General features: G+C 38.1%; 1 protein-coding gene across 1 annotated transcript in view; it reads right to left on the bottom strand.

Moving 5' to 3' along the window:
• LOC127419713 (rho GTPase-activating protein 25-like) overlaps nucleotides 1–17983 on the bottom strand; it is a 33851-nt gene that overhangs the window by 9401 nt on the left and 6467 nt on the right. Inside the window, exons 2-8 of the mRNA XM_051661365.1 lie at nucleotides 5587–5771; nucleotides 4354–4435; nucleotides 3461–3574; nucleotides 2362–2566; nucleotides 1258–1390; nucleotides 1097–1170; nucleotides 93–214 (exon numbers count right to left, since the gene is read on the bottom strand). Of these exons, the coding sequence (XP_051517325.1) occupies nucleotides 93–214; nucleotides 1097–1170; nucleotides 1258–1390; nucleotides 2362–2566; nucleotides 3461–3574; nucleotides 4354–4435; nucleotides 5587–5771 (915 nt within the window). The remainder of the gene's footprint in view (nucleotides 1–92; nucleotides 215–1096; nucleotides 1171–1257; nucleotides 1391–2361; nucleotides 2567–3460; nucleotides 3575–4353; nucleotides 4436–5586; nucleotides 5772–17983) is intronic.

The raw sequence follows: 17983 nt of genomic DNA, 5'->3' as shown, positions 1-17983 counted from the left end.
GGGGTCCTAAGAGTAAATCATTTCTTTAGTATAATATTATACTGTATGTAAGATACAATGTTTTATCTATTTTACTCAACAAGATAACTGACCCTTCATCATACTGATGGCGTCCTCCACTTGCGGTTTAAATAGGTTCACTCCCATCACTGTGGCCAGATTTTCAACACTCATTTTATTTACTTTTGAATTCTGCTGAACCTCAAAAAGGAATCTGCAATAACAAATGATGAACCAGCATCAGTATTCCACTTAAATTGACATGTATTCATTTAGCAGATGCTTTTATCCAAAGCGACTTACAAAATGAGGAAGGTTAAAACATTTTAAAGAGATAGTTCACCCAAAAATGAAAATGTTCTCATCATTTACTCACCCTTATGCCATCCCAGACATATGTGACTTTTTCTTCTGCTGAACACAAATATTTTTAGAAGAAAATTTCAGCTCTGTAGGTCCATACAATGCAAGTGAATGGTGGCCAGAATTTTGAGGGCCCAAAAAGCACATAAAGGCAGTTTAAAAGTAATCCACACGACTCCACTTGTTAAATCCATATCTTCAGAAGTGATATGATAGGTGTGGGTGAGAAACAGGTCAATATTTAAATCCTCTTTACTATAAATTCTCCTCCCTGCCCAGTAGGTGGCAATATGCATGAAGAATGCAAATCAGCAAAAACAAGAGAAGAATGTGGAATTGGAGATTTATAATATTGACCTTTTTCTCACCCTAACCTATCATATCGTTTTTGAAGATATGGATTTACCCACTGGAGTCTTATGGATTACTTTTATGCTGCCTTTGTGCTTTTTGGACCTTCAAAGTTCTGGCCACCATTCACTTGCATTGTATAGACCTACAGAGCTGAAATATTCTTCTAAAAATCTTCGTTTGTGTTTAGCAGAAGAACAAAATACATACACATCTGGGATGGCATGAGGGTGAGTAAATGAGAGAATTTTTATTTTTGGGTGAACTATACCCTTAAGGAAACAGTAACATGAAAAGTGCTGCATTACAAAGTTTCAGTTGTATCAGGAAAGTACTAGCCAAGACAGAGATTCGAGTGCAACAAGAATTTTTTGACACATACCTGCAGATGTAACTTAAGAGGTTGTAGTTCACTTTTGGCAGAAGGCTGATCTGTTTCTCCAGTTTTTCTTTGCCCTGTGATTGATCAGATTGTGATTAACAAACAGTCATCGATTCATTGCTCATCTGATATTGTCTTTGTGAATGTGGTTTGGTTCTCACTGCTGCAGTGGCGGCATCCAGCACCAGGGTGCTGTCAAGGAAGTCCTGATACTGGGTCCAGGGGACAACGGGCTCAGGAAGCTCTCTGAGGTACAACTTAAGTAAGGACCCCACCGTGTGGACATCTGTGTCACTGCAGGCAAAAAGTGCAGAGTATACTGTAAACATCACAGTCAGTCACTGCAGTCATTGTCTACTATTCTTGTCTCACTCAGGTTTTAGGATTTTGAGAGTAAAGACAGTAGTATGTGAAATGGTTATGTGCATGAGTGAGTGTGTTGAGTAATGGCAAGATCTGTTTCAGTCATGACAGGATGTGGCTTAGCCACAGATCATCGATGTGCACCAAGTTCCTCTGAAATAGTGTGCTTTTGTGTGTGGATGTTTGTCTCTCTCTCTCTCTCTCTCTCTCTCTCTCTCTCTCTCTCTCTCACACACACACACACACACACACACACACACTATCTCTCTCTCACTCTTGTTCAAACTTTCTGGGTAAAACCCTTTACCTATGCTACTTCCTCAAAAGAAGGCTGTGAAAACTTTAGCTCTGTTTCACCATAAATGGTCATGCACAGTGTGGTTATCCACATAAAAAGCTCATTAGTTTAGAAAACTTTACAAAACGCTATAAAAATAGAAGTTTGAAAACCAGTGGTCACCTGGCACAAGTAGAACAATCATATTAAACTTTTAATCTTTATATTTAACTTTTCATCTTTTAGTTGGTCTGGTGTGATCTTCAAGTGATTTCTTGATTACTGGACATGTATTATTTAAAAGACACTTTTTATACGTAGCAAACCTTCAGTATTCCCACATTCTGGAGTACAGTACATGTAAATACCATGGTACATGAATATAGTGATCATTTAGTCGAATGGTGTATATCAAAGTAGCATCTGATACCATTACTTTACAGTTAAATTACATCACAGTACATTTTGTAAAGGGTGTAAATTGCTCAAGGGATCAAGCCAGTTATTTTGGGCTGGGATCCCTTGGATCTAGAATTAAACCTGTACTCTGGTTTTCTAAGCCAAAGCCTTAACATCACTAACTCAGTACTGTTTCTAATACTGTTTCTCAGATGTTAACAGTTACCTGGGGAATGAAGGCCTCTCTCCAGCATCAAAGGCCTCCCTGAACTGCTTCACCTGATTGTCCTGACCTGGCAGGCGAAAGATTCCCTCTTCATGTAGACCGTACTCTCTGATAAATTCTGCACACTTCTCCACCAGGATGGGCACCAGACGAGGCCCGAATTTCTTCTCATACACCATGATGTCTGAAAGACTCTTTCCAAATACTTTGGAAAGAGGAGAACAAATATTTAGTAAATTGCAGGCCCATAGGAGTAGAACATAAAAATATTCAGCACATTACTTTAGTTCTGATCACTCATGTAAAATGATTGATGGTTATACATACATTACAGTTAGACAAACAGCCAGCTAAATAGATAATCAGACAGACAGACAGACAGATAGACAGACAGATAGATAGATATGAATTGTTTTGACAATTGGAGTTTGAATAGTCTTGGCCGTTATTTTTATTTTTTACACTTACACGAACAGTAAGAATGACAACCAGATCAGAAATAACTCGTGTTTTTTACTGTTTAATTGCATTAAACACAGGGGTACACAGGTGCGGGACTAATTTCGCTATTAGCTCAATACATAACAGCCACGTTTGTTTACATTGTAATTTCGACACCGGGAGTTTGAATATTTTTGGCCCATTTGAACAGTTTTGATTGTCCGCTGTACAAAAACCAATTTCGGATCAGTTAGCAAAGTTATGGCAACCTGATTCAAAACAATCTGGAGGTCTGTACCAGCTTTGATGGATGTAGCTTGAAAGCTCTAGGAGGAGTTACAACTGATAATTTTGGTCTTGGTTTAGGGATTAAAAAATAAAAAAACACAAAAAAAAAACAAAACAAGGAGAATCACCCGGTAACCTGGGGTTAATTGGCAATAATGGCAATAGTTTAAGGATCAACCCTTGCAGGGTTTGAACCTAGACTAGAACCATTTGGTTAAGAGCCTGAATCTATTTTAATCAGTTGTACAATGCCCCATATAAAAGAGAATGAGGGTGCATATTCAATAACTGAATAGATCGAAAATCCTGAATCGGTCCATAAACCTTATCAACACACTTTACAGTTTGTTTGTATGACAAAAATTGATACCGTGATTCGACCGTGATCCAATGGCTTTGCGGATAGAGCGCACCCACTCGTCCATCTCACTCTGACTTGTCGCCATGAGAACGTAGGTATCACGTTCCCGATCTGGACTGCTACCTGCAGCATCAGGAACACAACAACTGTCTGATTTTACCATGACTTTCAACATTTAGCATACAGCAAATGAACACAATTTTACATACAGTACATTACATTCTATAGCTCTATATAACCATTCCAGGTTTTCAGATCACAGTCAAAGCACAATGCACACAGCTAGTATAGGCCACATACACTCATTGAGCACTTTACCGGGAACACCTGTACACCTACTTATTTATGCGATTATCTAATCAGCCAATCATGTGGCAGCATTGCAATGCATAAAATCATTCAGATATGGGGCAGGAGCTTCAGTTTATGTTCACATCAACCATTAGAATGGGGAAAATTTTATCTTAGTTATTTTGACCATGGCATGATTGTTGGTGCCAGATGGGCTGGCCTGAGTATTTCTGCAACTGCTGATCTCCTGGGATTTTCACGCACAACGGTCTCTAGAGTTTACTCAGAATGGTGCCAAAACCAAAAAAAACATCCAGTGAGTGGCAGTTCTGCGGACGGAAATGCCTGGTTGATGAGAGAGGTCAACGGAGAATGGCTAGACTGGTTTGAGCTGACAGAAATGCTACGGTAACTCAGATAACCACTCTGTACAATTGTAGTGAGCGGAATAGCATCTCAGAATACATAACATGTCGAACCTTGAGGCAGATGGGCTACAACAGCAGAAGACCACGTCGGGCACTTTAGTAGGACCATAGTATTCCTAATAAAGTGTTCAGTGAGTGTATTTCTGATATGATCAATAAGACAAGGGAAAATAAAAGACTTACCTGGGATAATCTCAAACAGGAATTTATCATCTGCATTTGATGGCAGCTCATTAACTTGGCATGAGAATAAAGGGATGGTCCCCTGAGAACAGAATGAGAAGGGGGGAATATTTACAGTCCTGTACAGTTAAAGCTGAATAGTTAATAAATATCTCAAAGTAGACCATTAGAAAATATTGCCACATGTATCATTTGAATAAATGCATTAGTGTCATTTTGGCTCTTTAAGTCATTAATGTTGAATGTTAAAAGGCGATTTTTGTTTTATTATAAAATACATTGTTTTCTCATATCCCAGTTTAATATGCAGAGACAACTATAAGTAAGCCATTGGTAGGTTGATTTTCCCAAAAAAGTGTAAACTGTGGCTCTGTGGCACTTTCAAAACATTTCTCCCGACCAGCCTGACACAGCAACATTAGCTCAACCATAGCGTGAGTTTGGAGTGGGACTACAGTATCCGTTGCCCCAAACAATGGCTGATAGAGGAGTGTTCGGCAATCTTATTTGGTGATGCGAGTAGCACAGAAATTACATACTTCATCTTTAATATAAATTGGTCATACTTTAGAAATATTTGACTGACAGGACAGGCACTAACTGACAGAATAAAATACAACATGTGCGATAAAAAATGCCAGGTCAGAAAAACACACATGTAGACATAAAAGTGTCAAAGGTGCTGTACACGATTTTAGCAGTTCTGGAACTTCCACGAGATTGAGCTGTTATATTAGACACACCCCCTCTTTCCAAAACACCGCCCTCCAAAGATAGCGTAGAGACCCTCAACAAACAGTTGAGCAGTTTGTCTTCTCACTGTTGTCAAACACAAAAGTAGCAAAATATCTGACAACAGTTATGAATCTGAATATGACATAAAACCTTAATGTTCCTTTTCAAAATGCAAAATGATTGACAGGCAGAAAGCACATCCAAGTATTCTGATTGGCTGATCAAAGAATATGTCTTTGGCTCATGGTCATATTTTTGTTTGCTGTTTACAGTCTAGTGCTATCACAGAGACCTGTGAGATATTTCAGGACACTTATTTTAGTGATATCTTTCACGGAGAAGGACATTTTTTTGCATACTATTCCATAGAAAAGTAACTTACAGCACCTTTAAGTGATAAACAGGCATATGTATACAGAAAAGAAGCTAAACAAAAATCATTAAATGTGCATAAAAAGATCAAGACTTTTTCTTAGTTTTTTTTTATTGGTCTCCTACCTGGACTGCACTCTCTCTATCATCCTTATGGTATGTAAGGACATTTCCTCTCAACACAAAGAAGCGCAGCTGCCAGTTCTTCACGATGGATCTCTGCTTCTTCAGCCAGCCTCTCTTCAGAGGTTTAATGCCTGTGTGAGTGGACCCAGGGCTTCCCTCCCCTGGCATAACACTCTTTGAGCGGGCTGAGTGGAAACAACACATATAAGAATCAGAGACTGTAAGCGTGATGCTTGTTCAAAACAAAATCACCTGCCTCAGAACTATTTTAGAAAGTGTATTTTTATAACACCAAATCATCATGCAAAGTATGGTTTAGAGTGGTAAAAACCTAAGCCCAGCAGCTTCCTGCATGACAATGATTGGATGTGATTGTTCTATTGTCAGAGAAAATGCCCTACTGTGACTTCAAGGCAGTCTTGAATCGAAAGGACAGCTTTGCTCGGAACAATATTATGCACATGTGCAAAAACTGTTTTCTGTGTGGCTGTGCTAACGATTAGGTCAAAGGGTTATTCTGGCATCTTGACTCTTTTCCACAATGTGTTTTTAAAAATGAAACATCCAGGTGAACATTTAATTGCTTAAAGGTTTCTCTTTCATACCTTGAGACCTAAATAGAGTTCTCATTTACACTCATTGAGCACTTTATTAGGTACACCTGTACACCTACTTATTAATGCGATTATCTAATAAGCCAATCTTGTGGCAACAGTGCAATGCATAAAATCACGCAGATACGGGTCAGGAGTTTCAGTTAATGTTCACCTCAACCATCAAAATGGGGAAAATTTTGATTTCAGTGATTTTTGATTGTGGCATGATTGTTGGTGCCAGATGGGCTGGTTTGAGTATTTCTGTAACTACTGATCTCTTGGGATTTTCATGCACAACAGTCTCTAAAGTTTACTCAGAATGGTGCCAGAAACTAAAACATGCAAAGAGTGGCGGTTCTGTGGATGGAAATGCCTTGTTGATGAAAGAGGTCAACGGAGAATGGCCAGACTGGTTTGAGCTGACAGAAAGGCTACTGTAACTAAGATAACCACTCTGTACAATTGTAGTGAGCAGAATAGCATCTCAGAATGCACAACACGTTGAATCTTGGGGCGGACCGGCTACAACAGCAGAAGACCACATCGGGCACTCTATTAGGACCATAGTGTTCCTAATAAAGTACTCAGTGAGTGTAAGTTTTAGTTTTTTCCCAGATATTTCAGCTAAAATTCTTAAGTAGAAATAAAAGTTGAAACAAATGAGACATTTGCTGACATACAGTTAGAGTATAGAGCTATACAATTCATGTGGATAGCATAGCTCCGATAATTTGGTCTTGGAAAAATGTAATGAAATTAACTGCAGGTCAAAGTTGAACACAGTTTGTGACATTGAGTGTGTTTAAATGCACACCAATATGCTGAAAACTACTGGTCATGGCTCATCAAAGGTGGAGATTTATAGTAAAAAAGGACTTAAATATTGATCTGTTTCTCACCCACATCTATTATATTGCTTCTGAAGACAGATTTAACCACTGATGTCATATGGATTACTTTTATGCTGCCTATATGTGATTTTGGGAGCTTGAATGGTCTGATCACCATTCTCTTGCATTGTATGGACCTACAGAGCTGACATATTCTTCTATAAATCTTTGTGTTCAGCAGAAGAAAGAAAGTCATACCCATCTGGGATGGCATGAGGGTGAGTAAATTATGGATGAATGAATGAATGAACGAATGAAGTGAACTATTCCTTTCAGCAAAAACTTACCGCCATAGGTAGATCTTTGCTCAATAACCTATTTTCATGTTGCATGTATTGTAACACCTTTACTAGTGTTTTACCGGCTCACTCAGTGTGCATAAGAGTTGTGCACATGCCTGTTTAAGTTTACTTTAAAAGCAGACAATAACCTGACGAAGTCTCATGCATGGATTTATGGCATTGTCAGATTTTCTGAATAAGTTGATTTTTGGATAGTTATCAGCATATGTGTGCATGTAAATGCGTACATATACTGTAAACATGTTTATTGTTTTGATCTCTTCTGAAACTCTAAAGGAGACACATGCAAAATCACTAGGGTCTTTTTCTTTGCAGGGCACGACATTCTGCAAAGCAGGAGACTTGACCAAAATTCTCTATTTTATCTCCATTTATTCTAATTAGTGACTAGGAGAAACAATTAAGATATTATAGGGATGTCAATTTGTGATTTTGCTTTCTTACAGGATAGACCAGAGAAAAGGAATGGTGCGATTAAGAGATGAAAGAGGGAGGTAAGAAAATCAAGATGTCTGTGGGTGGCAGAAAAAAGGAAACAAGTAGGCTACTTGACTTATCTATCACTATAATTGTTTTGATGTGTTATCAACATTTATTATACTAGTACTTAAGTCACAAAACACTATATGCACCTTTTATAAGAAATCTGCAATAAATTCAAATGTAGGTAGCAAACAAGCAGAAATTAACTGTTATTGACCAGAGATGGTGTCAGAGATTGATCCGCTTGGTGCTTTTGTAGTTCAAGTGCGTTTTCACACCTGGCTCATTTGGAGTGTTTCAGAACCTGGCGCGTTTTCTCCCTTGGTTCAGTTAATTTAGGCATATATGAACACTGTAATCGCACTCGGATCCGCACCAAAACAATTGGTCCGAGACCGCCTGAACGAGGTGTTCTCGGACCGACTGCAAACAAACTCTGGAGCGGTTCGCTTGTGGTGAGAATGCAAACCGACCCATCAGACCAACGATCCAAACAATATCCCTATAAAACCACGAACATAACTGAGGGATCTTTGGAGAAGACATCTGTAGTAGGGATGTGCGGACTACTCGACTAGTCTAAAAAGAAACCAACCTTCAGAAAACAGAAAAAAGTGTTTGTGACCCATTTAAAATACTTAACCTACACAAAATCTGACACTAAATTCCACGAAAAGGGGCATTTAACTGCAACATGCTCGCCTTGCATTATGATCACTGTACATTAAATATAGAACATGACACGCATTCACTGAATCAAAGATGGCAAATATTTAACAGGCATATTTATTAAAAACAATTGCATGAATAGTGCAGGACCAGTAGAGCAACCCAGCCTGTTCTAAACAGAATTCACCACGTAAATGTTACTTAACATATTAAAACAGACAGGACATTGTTGAAAAGAATTAACAGGTAGGCTAAACCAAATCTACGAGAGAAAAAATATGCACTGAAAAGTTGAGTGTATTTCACAACGTGCAGTCATACATTAGCCATTGATCTAATATGACAGCTGTTCGGTAAAGAATGTTAAACAATAAGTTACGATGTTAAAAAAAAAAAAAAAAAAAAGAAAGGGAAAAAAAAAGTAGCTATAGTATAGAAAAAATAGGCCTGTGATGTAGCCTAAAATAAACATGATGTATTCTAAACATGACGTGCACACAGAATAAAAGACAGTTTAACCCGCTAAGCAGTCGGCACCTTGTTGAAAATAGCCTTCTTAATCAGCAGATTAAAAAAATGGCATACCTAGCCTAAATCAGTCATTTTCTAGGCTACTTACTCAAAATCATATATTTTTTGAGGAGCAAAATTAACACGTCAACATGGTCACCTGAGGCGGCTATCCTGCGCTTGAAAAAGCTTGCACAGTGGAAAAATAACAGCCTACAAGCACACACAGATTTAAAGAAGACTCAGATGTGGATAACATCCATAGGGACTTTCAAATGTTTGGAAATCTGATTCCTGCACCACCACCGAAGTAATTTCATAACTACTTTGCTGAGTTTGCTTGTCTAGAGAGAGGACATTTTCCTGCGTGTGCCGCGTGTGAGAGAGGGAAGAAGCACGCGCAGCCTGAGGTGAAATTAAACTTTGTATCTGTTCCAGATATCCCCCTTTTTATATATATATATATAATATTTGTATTATTAATTCTATTTAAAATATGTAACATTAATATGACAGTAATTTAAGCGCAAAAGCCAAACGTAAAAATGTTGATCATTTTAATGGGGGGAAATATTAACCAACTAGTAATTCCAGTGTCAGCTAGCAGCGTCAGAACCTTTTAATCGACTAGTCGACTAGTCTCGCACATCCCTAATCTGTAGATAAGCACTTCTCTGTAATTCATCAACAAAACGTGTATATAGCCTTTTGGCAACTAGGCCTATATTGTATATAATTGCACATTTAAAATGGGAGCTGTTTTATAATTGCTGAGGTAATTTTAGTACAATCGTTTCTCTCTTTTGGATAGTGGCAGAACATGGGTATTTTTACGCAGCTTTAGTGTGTGTGTCTGTGTGTGTGTGTCTGTGTGTGTGTGTGTGTGTGTGTGTGTGTGAGAGAGAGAGAGAGAGAGAGAGAGAGAGAGAGAGAGAGAGAGAGAGAGAGAGAGAGAGAGAGAGAGAGAGAGAGAGAGAGAGAGAGAACGGGCAAGTTTCAATGGAGAAATAATGCAAAAGCAACTAATGACTGATGAAAAAATAACCATGATGGAAACTTTACAACTCATATCCATCCGAGTGATGGATAATTTGGAGCACAACCTCTAACTGGCAATGCTCAAATTATCTAAAATTTGTAATGGTTGACACGTTTTTTTACAGGCATATAATTTTAACCGGTATATCAGTGGATGAGCTTACTCCTGGAACAGCGAACAAACATGGTGACCAATAAGGGGAAAGCTTGCTCACATGTGACTTTTATTGACATAGTTTTGGTCCATTTTGAAATTGTTGAAATCGGTTTGAAGTTGCCTTGTGAAAGCAAACTGAAGAAAATGCAACATTTGTAACAATTTAGTCCCTGTTTTGGAACAAAGCAAATGGTCTACAGGTCTGAAAATGCCCCAATTCACTATAACTCATTGAGCTGAGAGGAAAGGGCAGAAAAGAGAGAACATTCTGGGTTAGATAAACAGGAAGTTACTGCCTCATCAGCCACAGGAAGTAGCGTTTTTGAAATATCCCCACTTAACGTCAGGCTCTTTGGTCTATTTTGAGAACATCTTCCCTGATGGGGAGCACGGCTCACTGTTCTATCTCCTGGACCGTGGGCCCACACGCAGTGCTCAGCATCAGGCCTCACCCATTTCTATGACACAAGCTGGGATCAGGGGAGCTTTTATTGTGGGGAAGGGAAGAGTGTAGGTTCAAACTCCCCTTGAATTACCAACGAGATCATAGCCGAGATGCAAGAAGCGGTTTACGTCAAGACAAGCTGTTTTGCGTCAGGCTTAAATGTTTGACATTAGTGACAAAATATGATTGATCATTCCCATTCAGCTGAGTGCTACGTATACTGCACAGCCCTGCAGATGATTAAATATTCTATTGTTGGATCTTTGGCTGAGATGCAATGATGTGGACATTATTTTTTATTACATGCAGGGCCGTGACAGTCTAGTGTCAAATTAAAATCAAAATTGACCCTATTTACTTTCCTACTACACGGAATTGTATAATTTGCTAGCGATCTAGTAACAGCTGCGCCCTGTTTTATTGACAGGCAGCGTATATGTGTGTGCTGAACGCGCGTGTTCCGAGAATGCATTTAAAAATTCTGTCAAAATGCCCATCTTGGTGAGATATTCATGTACCAGAGAGTGATGTCTAAAGTGAACATGCAGATTTGTATTAAAATGTCGGACTTGTAAGTATAAATGTAAGCTAATAGACCTGCTGCTGTCTAGTGTGTATTATAATAAAACAACTAGAACAAAAAAATGAGAACACACTCTCTGCTCTTGACTGAATAAATTTAGTAGCTTTAAAAGTATTAATGTATTATAATTGTACAGTAAAGTCCAGTCGTTTTATGTTGCATTTCATTCTGAATGTTTCATTGAATGCCTGAAACTGCTGTTAAAACATTTTTTTTAAAGCTGTTAAAAAAAGCTCTGAATTTTCTTAATTTTTATTTTTTGTTGTATTTTATCTTTCTATTCATTTACTGTTTTTTGTTTTATTACTGACTGTTTACTAGTCTTGACAAATTAAGAACTGTTATTTGTTGTGATTTTGAAGCTGGTATTGAGAATCGTCAAATTACACTACCGATTACTGAAATTTTGGTATTGTGATAATGTATATCCTTTATTGTACATGGTAGATCTTGCTGCAATAACATGATAAAGTAGATCTCATTCCATAGAACTATGAGCATCCCTGCTGTTAATGGTGGCGATGGAGGCTTTCCTTTATTTGACTACCATAAATGACATAAAATATTTATCATATGACAATAGCCTCCTCCCCTACCCAGTGACATTTACATTTCTGTTGCAGAGGATTGAGTTGATTGCATAGGTAGGTTGGGCATCGGTCATAATTAAAAAAAATATATATATATACATACATACAACATTAAATTAAATGTCCTTTTTTCCCTCTACGGACAAGTAACTTTTTTTACTCCGAGAAGTGAATGACTAAATTACTTGTCTGGAGGACAAGCACATGACAATGCTTAATGTCGTGCCCTGCATACATGTACACTACCATTCAAAAGTTTGGGGTCACTTGCCTGAAATGTTTCTCATAATTTTAAAAACCTTTTGATCTGAAGGCGTATGCTTAAATGTTTGAAATTTAGTTTTGTAGACAAATATAATTGTGCCAACATTAATTTAATTACAAAACTAAAATTTGATTTAAAAAAAAAAGTTTATGAAATGGATGACTTGGACCGAATAATTAAGAAAAGCAGCCAATAAGTGCCCAGCATCTAGATGGGAACTCCTTCAATACTGTTTAAAAAGCATCCCAGGGTGATACCTCAAGAAGTTGGTTGAGAAAATGCCAAGAGTACATTTCTGCAAAATCTAGGCAAAGTGTGGCCACTTTGAAGATGCTAAGATTTATCACAGTTTTGATTTATTTTGGATTTTTTTTTTTTTTAGTCGCAACATAATTCCCATATTTCCATTTCTATTATTCCATAGTTGTGATGACTTCACTATTATTCTAAAATGTGAAAGAAAAAAATAAAATAAAGACTGAGTAAGTGACCCTAAACTTTTGAACGGTAGTGTGTGTGTGTGTGTGTGTGTATATACATATATTTTGAAATAAATAAATCTTATCAAAATATCCTTAAAACATTTATACATTTACTTGAGAAACAAAATGCAAAATGACACAAGATATCTAATCTTGTTTTCAGAGAAATCAAACTAAATTTGGTGAGGTTTATGCTTAAAGAAAACATTCACTCATAAATGAAAAGTCTCATTTATTCAACCTTATGCCATCCCGGATGTGTATGACTTTCTTTCTTCAGCAAAACACACTTTTGGTCGATACAATGCAAGTGAATGTGTGCCACAATTTTGAAGCTCCAAAAATCACAAGTCAGCATAAAAGTAATCCATATGACTCCAATGGTTAAATCAATGTCTTCAGAACCGATATGATAGGTGTGGGTGAGAAACAGATCAATATTTAAGTCCATTTGACCTATAAATTCTCCTCCATGCTTGGTCAATCTCCACTTTTACTTTCACTTCATGTGTTTTTGGTGATTCACATTCTTCATGCATACACCCACTACTGGGCAGGGAGAAGAATTTCTAGCAAAAAATTGACTTAAATATTCATCTGTTTCTCACCCACACCTATTATATCACTTTTGAAGATATGGATTTAACCACTGGAGTCATATGGATTACTTTTATGCTGCCTTTGTGTTTTTTGGAGCGTTACATTTTTGGCACTAATTCACTTGTATTGTATGGACCTACAGAGCTGAGATATTCTTATAAAAATCTTAATTTGTGTTCTGCAGAAGAAAGTTATAGAAAGAAACACATCTGGGATGGCATGAGGGTGAGTAAACAATGAGAGAATTATCATTTTTGGGTGAACTATTCCTTTAAAACAAGGAAAAAAAATTATTTGCCAATAGGGTAAGAAAATTAAACTTGATTTCCCTTTGAATTATGTGAATTAATTACATTTTGTTAGGTTTCTCAGAAAATAATGCTGCCTTCAAGTAGACCTGGGAAGCTTGTACCTCCGAGTTGAGCATTCGTTACTAGGCCATGTCACGCATTCAAGTGGGAAACAAAATGCGGAAAAAGCCAGACATAAACAAATGCAATGAACAATGGCAAAAGCTCTTTTCCTGTTGTAACGATGAATAAACATTAGTGAATAAACCTGCATCACTTATGCATGACATTATGACTCATAAATGCATTATATCTAATATATTAGGCTATTAAATAATTTGCTTAAATCAAACTGAGAAGGGCTAGTCATTAGTTGACTGTCATCTATAACAAATTAATATGACTGAAATAAAGTACAGAACTTGAAATAATTTTGAAAAATCATTGGTTTCAATCACTTTTCATGTAGACATGCCTCTTCCAGGACCCAATGTGGAAAGTCCAACTCTCCCACTCCTTAATAGGACCGAATTTGTAATTACGATATTTCCAACTCCACTTGAAAAGCAGGCCTAATGCTGCCTTTAGGTGCTGTCGAAATTATCCTGCTTCCCACTTCTGAAGTTATAATTGAGTATGTCGCGCTCAAGTGCTTGGTAGTCAGAAAGAACCGGAAACATGGACGACGCCAGGTTCATTCATACATATTTTTGAGGAACTTTTATTTTGACACCAGTCACACCACAATACATATTACTTGGTTAGCTTGCTTGCTGACGATAATAGAATTTTGGTCGAATACATAACATTTTCACGGCATACAAATATACAACATGCATTAAATGGTTGTTGATAACATAAATGAATATGACCAGCAAGTGCTAATAATTAGCTGCATTTAGAAAAATAAAACTAGGGATGCACTCATCCGAAGTTTAGATGGATCGGGTATCGGTCCGATGAGCCCTATCCAAATACGATACTGTGTGTTAGTCATGTTCGTTACTGTCAGGGGTGTAATGTAATTGAGTAAAAATACTTTATTTTGGGGGATTTGTACTTGAGTGCAATTTAAATGGAATACTTGTTCTTTTACTTAAGTAATTTTTCTTTGGAAATGTAATTTTTACTCCTTACAATTTTATTTAAACTTCAAGTACTCATTACATTTTGCAGATAATTTTCTTTCATCTTACCGGACTGAAGCAACGACAGATTGACAAATGTCTGAGTGTCGCATGGCAGCTGTGTGTTGAAATATTTCTGCGACTAGAACATACAGTGCATCCGGAAAGTATTCACAGCGCTTCACTTTTTCCACATTTTGTTATGTTACAGCCTTATTCCAAAATGGATTAAATTCATTTTCCTCAATTCTACAAACAATACCCCATAATGACAACATGAAAGAAGTTTGTTTGAAATCTTTGCAAATTTATTAAAAATAAGTCACATGTACATAAAGTATTGAGCAAAGGCTGTGAATACTTGTTGAAGCACCTTTTGCACCAATTACAGCCTCAAGTCTTTTTTGAGTATGATGCTACAAGCTTGGCACACCTATTTTTGGGCAGTTTCTCCCATTCTTCTATGCAGGACCTCTCAAACTCCATCAGGTTGGATGGGGAGCATCGGTGCACAGCCATTTTCAGATCTCTCCAGAGATGTTCAATCGGGTTCAAGTCTGGGCTCTGGCTGGGCCACTCAAGGACATTCGCAGAGTTGTCCCTGAGCCACTCCTTTGTTATCTTGGCTGTGTGCTTAGGGTCGTTGTCCTGTTGGAAGATGAACCTTCGCCCCAGTCTGAGGTCCAGAGTGCTCTGGAGCAGGTTTTCATCAAGGATGTCTCTGTACATTGCTGCATTCATCTTTCCCTTGATCCTGACTAGTCTCCCAGTTCCTGCCGCTGAAAAACATCCCCACAGCATGATGCTGCCACCACCATGCTTCACTGTAGGGATGGTATTGGCCAGGTGATGAGCGGTGCCTGGTTTCCTCCAGACATGATGCTTGCCATTCAGGCCAAAGAGTTCAATCTTTGTTTCTCATGGTCTGAGAGTCCTTCAGGTGCCTTTTGGCAAATTCCAGGCGGGCTGTCATGTGCCTTTTACTGAGGAGTGGCTTCCGTCTGGCCACTCTACCATACAGGCCTGATTGGTGGAGTGCTGCAGAGATGGTTGTTCTTCTGGAAGGTTCTCCTCTCTCCACAGAGAAACGCTGGAGCTCTGTCAGAGTGACCATCGGGTTCTTGGTCACCTCCCTGACTAAGGCCCTTCTTCCCTGATCGCTCAGTTTGGCCAGGCGGCCAGCTCTAGGAAGAGTCCTGGTGGTTCCAAACTTCTTCCATTTACGGATGATGGAGGCCACTGTGCTCATTGGGACCTTAAATGCTGCAGAAATTCTGTACCCTTCCCCAGATCTGTGCCTCGATACAATCCTGTCTCGAAGGTCTACAGACAATTCCTTGGACTTCATGGCTTGGTTTGTGCTCTGACATGCACTGTAAACTGTGGGACCTTCTATAGACAGGTGTTTGCCTTTCCAAATCATGTCCAATCAACTGAATTTACCACAGGTGGACTCCAATCAAGTTGTAGAAACATCTCAAGGATGATCAGTGGAAACAGGATGCACCTGAGCTCAATTTTGAGTTTCATGGCAAAGGCTGTGAAATACTTATGTACATGTGTGGGTTTTTTTTTTTTTTTTAATTTTGCAAAGATTTCAAACTTCTTTCACGTTGTCATTATGGGGTATTTTTTTGTAGAATTTTGAGGAAAATAATGAATTTAATCCATTTTGGAATAAGGCTGTAACATAACAAAATGTTGAAAAAGTGAAGCGCTGTGAATACTTTCCGGATGCACTGTATGTGACCGTCTGACTGAATGTGATGTATTAATTCAAAACTACATGAGCACAAACTGGGAAACACTGACGGTTTTTGTCCTAACTTTTAAACTATTCTAAATGCCTGTTACTTCTATAGATTGGACAGTTATGAAGTCAAAAATTTTATATATTGGGGGGGTGTGTGTGTGTGTGTGTGTGTGTGTGTGTGTATATAACAAAAGGCTTTTGTAATTAAATGTGTACATGTCATTTATTTCTACACTTGCCTTCATATTTAAATCATATCTATGAAATGTTACTCCCTATTTGCTGAGTTGTTGTTGTGTTATTAGGCAACTATTAATTATAATAATTTCTATAAAGCCAGCAATGATGATTATGATAATAAAAAAATGGAATCTGAGTAAATATTAATTATTAATTTTACTGAATTCATCCATCTGCTCAACAGCAAGTTTTGGTAGCAAACCTCCGAAAACAATTCACAAAACCAACATTACTAACATTCTTCAAAGCATCATTTGTATTGTTTTGATCTTTCTCTATGTCTCAAGTGGGTGGGTGCTCTGACATCGCAATTCTTGAGTGACTTCTCCCATTCAACGAACATTGTGTGACTAGCAGCGTTTTTGCTACATAAAATTATCTGGTTCATTACACGTCTCAGGTCATTTCAGATTTGAAATGTCCACTATGTGGTACTAAAAGTGAGTGAAATGTTCTCCTAAACAGATGAGGTCTTTTAAGGTTAATGTTCTATCGAGATTGAAATAAGCAAAACCTACCTCTCTACCCTAAGCCTTAAACCTAACCGATAGGGTCAGAAAAAGCAAATGTGACATGAAAAACACAATTTCTGAAGCAACCACATCATTTTGTGGTGCTTCTATGACACTTTCGGCTCACGCTTCGACTTGCATGCTCTTCAGGACTCGTACCCCGGTCCTTTATCGCATATGCAACACTCTATCAGTTGAGCTATTTGATCACACTTAAACAACTATAGTAAAAATGCTTTTATGTCATAAGATTGCATTATGTGAGGAACAGAAAGAAAAAAGTGTTTATGAACCTATAATTTACCGTTTTACTTGTGATTTGATTGAAAGTGGATAAAAGTAATTGTTGTTTTAACGCCTCTAGTGTTCATTCCACCAGGAAATTGCTGTTATGTACAACAGGCCACATAAAAATCATTTTGCAAAATGTTATTGTAACATGATTCTATGACCAGGTTGCGAATGTCACTGGGGGAGAAATATGACAGTCGTCAGAGACAGTAAAAAGGCAACTTATAAAACCAATCGAATTTAACAACATCCTCTCTCACACAGTCTCCACTCTAGATACTTGGACTCAGGGGTGGACTGGGAAGAGAAATCGGCCCTGCATTTTACATAGAAACTGGCCTAAAAGTGTTGAGCTGGGTGGGGGTGGGGGGGTTGCTGGCCCAAAAGGGGGGTGTGTGTGTGTGTGTGTATATGTGTGTGTGTGGGGTCGCTGGCCCTCTTCAGCCAGTTGCAGCCCGTTTTGCATAATGCAGCGGCCCGTTTCAGCTCATCGCGGCCAGCCCACCGGGAAAAGTCCCGGTTCTCCCTATGGACAGTCCGCCCCTGCTTGGACTTTTAATTGAGTAAAGTATGG

The sequence above is a fragment of the Myxocyprinus asiaticus genome, chromosome 3 (genome assembly GCF_019703515.2).
Source record: "Myxocyprinus asiaticus isolate MX2 ecotype Aquarium Trade chromosome 3, UBuf_Myxa_2, whole genome shotgun sequence".
NCBI classification, from domain to species: Eukaryota; Metazoa; Chordata; class Actinopteri; order Cypriniformes; family Catostomidae; genus Myxocyprinus; species Myxocyprinus asiaticus.
The sequence above is the reverse complement of the archived record's forward strand: the minus strand, read 5'-3'. Positions and strand labels throughout refer to the sequence as shown.